General features: G+C 46.3%; 1 protein-coding gene across 1 annotated transcript in view; it reads right to left on the minus strand.

The window, feature by feature from the left end:
* Window positions 1-3013, minus strand: part of LOC118332801 (multiple epidermal growth factor-like domains protein 10) — a 10680-nt gene extending 7667 nt beyond the window's left edge. The window contains exons 1-3 of the mRNA XM_035668230.1: window positions 2499-3013; window positions 2338-2411; window positions 541-1068 (exon numbers count right to left, since the gene is read on the minus strand). Of these exons, the coding sequence (XP_035524123.1) occupies window positions 541-1068; window positions 2338-2411; window positions 2499-3013 (1117 nt within the window). The remainder of the gene's footprint in view (window positions 1-540; window positions 1069-2337; window positions 2412-2498) is intronic.
* Between the last annotated feature and the right edge of the window lie 736 nt (window positions 3014-3749).

Consider the following 3749-nt stretch of genomic DNA (forward strand, 5'->3'; position numbering starts at 1 on the left):
AGGGGTATCCTTGGATCCCAACAGGAGACACCGTCGTGCTTGGTGCTGGAGTCAAACACTGCTCGCACCTGGCCTGGCTTGTGCGGATGATAAACTCCAAAGATTGGTAAGTGCCAGCACTCTTGTTCCTCACTGAGTGGTGGTTCAGCATGACCTGCCTCGAAAATCTTCTGGTAAATGGACCTGTACTTGTATAGCGCTTTCTAGTCTTCCGACCACTTTACACTACGTGCCACATTCACACAACATTCAACTCAGTGATGGCAAAGTCCATCGAACAGAAATACTCCATACATACAACATTCCACACTGAATCAGCTCAAGGATACTTCGACACGTGGCAGCAGGAGCCCGGGGATCGAACCAACAACCTTCCAATTTGGGGGACGACCCGCTCTGCCTCTTGAAGCCCCATGTGTTCTTTCATGTCTGGCTTTTTCTCAAGCATGCGGCGTAATGTCGTGACACGCTTGACTGCTTGCATTCTGTTGTTAGGGAGTCTACGCCTAGGTTCCCTGAAGGGTAGGGGCGCCACCCAACTATTGGAGTCATCCATGAAGACCTCCCTGTCCATCACTTCCAAGAAGGCTTGGTCTTCCACAGACATGGCGGGCTTATCGTCGTCTGGTGTTTGCTGGAAGACTCCTTTTCCAAGGCTATTGTCTTCATCTAACAGGTCTTTTGGCTCATTATCGTTAGGAAAGTGATGGCGATGCACTGGAATATCCGGTCTCTCTTTGATGTGGATACTGTTAGTACAAGGGTCAAACAGAGACGTACGTCCATTACTCAGCACATTAGTCAGGTAGACATTGGCACAATACAATTTGTGGGCCCTTCCAACACAGACGTCTCCTACGATCACCCAGCCTAAGTCGAGACGCTGGGCATAGGGGGCATTGTGGGGCCCATTGCATTGTTCTCGAACCTTGTGTGCACGTGGCATGTCTCGGCCGAGCAGGATAAGGATGGATGCAGAGCGGTCGAGAGCTGGGATCCTGTCCACAACCCGCTTGAGATGTTTATAGTGTCTGGCAATCTCAGGCGTTGGGATTTCGGACTTGTCGTCTGGAAGCATGTCACATTCGATTAGAGAAGGAAGAGGAATGCAACTTTTACCATCTAGCGACTCTATGATGAAATTGTTAGCCCTCCGCCCTGCGGTTTCAATGACACCCGAGCAGGTCTTCAGGGTGTATGCTGCCACGCCCTCTGTAATACTAAATAGTTAAAAAAAACTCTGATCTTGCCAGGGACTTATTGTTTACTGTTCTCTCTCTCTGACGTGCTGGATACACTCTGACGAGACAGATTTTGGAGCATGATCTTGACTTAACTGTAGACCCGCAAATGTCAGTGCATTTCGATGTGACAGTTTGAGGGAGTCCCTCATCTTGCTCCCCGCCTTGCTCTCTCATGGTTACAGAGACCCCTGTCATCCATGGAGCCGGCCCTGGGTGTAATGCTGTAGGGTGGCTGTCGCTCCTGCTGCATTCTCTGCACTGAACATTTTTCTCACAGTCTTTAGCTAGGTGGCTGGTTGATGCACAACACCTATAGCAAATATTCTTCTCTTTAAGATAAGCTTTCCTCTCATCCAAAGTTTTGCTCCTGAAACCATGACACTTTCTAAGGGGGTGTGGTTTGTTGTTGAGTGGACATTGCTTATCTGGGTCAACCACCATTTTCTTTTTGACGGAAACTGTTTTGAAACTTTTTGTGTTGTGTTTAAAGGACTGCTCCACCTTTCCCATGCTCGTACCACCTGTGAGTAGGGCAAAGCTCGGATCGTTGAGTATTTTGGCTTGATCACAAACAAACTTAGCAAAGAAGGACAAAGGTGGGTATGATGTGTGATGTTTTTCTTTGTAACGTGATGCTACAGAGACCCACTTGTCATGCAGGGAATATGGCAGCTTCTGGACGATTGGAGTAATGCCACGAGAAGTGTCCAAGTAATTGAGACCAGGCAGAAATCCATCCTCCCTGACCACTTCAAGTTCTAAGAGAAGGTCTCCCAACTCTCTTAGTCTTTGATTTTCTCGATTTGAGATTACTTGGAAACTCGTCCACCTTCTTGAGTAGTGCATTTTCTATAGCTTCGGGTGATCCATAGCAGTCTTCCAACCTTTGCCATATTATATTCACACCTACTGCTGCATCGTGGATGTGAACTGCCTGTATTCTCTTTGCATTTTCGGGATGATTTTGGTCCAAGCCATTTACACAGCAGATCAAGCTCCTCCCTCGCTGTCAGGTTTAAATCCACTGTACAACTGTGAAAGGATTCCTTCCAGGTCCAATAATTTTCGGGATGGTCGTCGAACCTCAACAGACCAGAGCTTATCATCTCTCGACGAATTAAGTACTTGGCCAGATCAGTTGTAGATGAAGAACTGGGTTCGTTGGTTCTGGGAGTGACACCAGTATGCGAGTGAGGAGGTTGGTAGCTACTGCTGGTTTGTCTTCTGTTGTGTGATTGCGTCTGATGACTGTACCTGCGTGGATTTGAACTGTGCAGGCGCTCTCGTTTCAGGGAGTCAATTCTGGATACACTTTGAGTGTGAGCGTGAGGATGATATGGAGTCGAATCATCCTCCTGTTTGAACATTGGATGAGCAGGTACATGGTAGCTGAGTTCATAGTTGCTGACCTCGCTTGACTCGTCTTTACCTTCCTCCATGTTGTTTTCAGCTGTCTCACCGTTGTCCTTTATTGGCTGGCGCATTGGTGTTGCTGTGGGTTCCGGTGGCTTTGAGTCTTGGTAAGGCTCAGGTCTCGGATTCTCAATGTACCTGTGATCAGCATATTCATTTTTTAGGCTAGCACTATCTAGCTCTCCAAGCTCATTCTCAGCAGCTGCTTCCAAAACATTAGCTTCAGCGATGGCAGCTGCAGCCTCACTCTCTAGTTTCAGTGTGTGCAGACTAGCTTCTAGCTCTGCTTTCTTTTTTGCAGCCTCAGCTGCAGCCTTTTGTTGTTGCTCTTCAACATATGCTTGAGCTTTCATCATGTCTGCTTCCTGTTGTGCAAACGATACTTTGCACGCGCAGCCTCTGCTTTTGTACGTGCCTTGGCTGCAATGGCGCTAGCTGAAGAACGCTGACTGCCACGTGAGGAGTTGGAACACACTGATCTTGTCTCAAATGTGTCTTCATTATTATCCATCTTGCAGCTTTAACGTCAGAGGGACACTGTGTATTTCCACGAAGATCCACTTCTCTGTTGGTAACCCGTCAGGAATAAGTCTTTTCACTATTCTGCCCTCGCAAGAATGCGGCTGACTTCTAACTTGCCAGATAGTTAACAGTTTCTCAATAAAACACCGCAGAGTCTTCAGGTAGGTTTTTGATGTTTTACTTAAGAAGATCTGTGAAACTGTAATACAAAAAATTAAAAAGTATGTCAGACTTCGTTTTGTCTGTTTCTTACACATTTATAAATACAACACGCATAAACATACACCAAAGTTATAATTTACTCCACACGAGAAGTGGTAATGAGTAGCGCTTAGCTCAATGCTAACATAATATGGAAAATCCCATTGACGGGCTAGCGCATTAGCATCGGTCGCGCTATTCACTTTACACACAAATGATATTAAATCAAAACGGGACACCATAACAGGTAAGTTACACGTGTACTTCACACACTAACAATATACTTACAGACTTATGTCCCTTCTAGGTACAGCAGGAAGAAAAATGAAGTGTGAGTGGAGATAACAACTTTGATGAAGGCTGGAACGA

Source organism: Morone saxatilis, unplaced genomic scaffold (assembly GCF_004916995.1).
Source record: "Morone saxatilis isolate NCDOM2014 unplaced genomic scaffold, NCSU_SB_2.0 Contig21, whole genome shotgun sequence".
Classification (NCBI taxonomy): Eukaryota; Metazoa; Chordata; class Actinopteri; family Moronidae; genus Morone; species Morone saxatilis.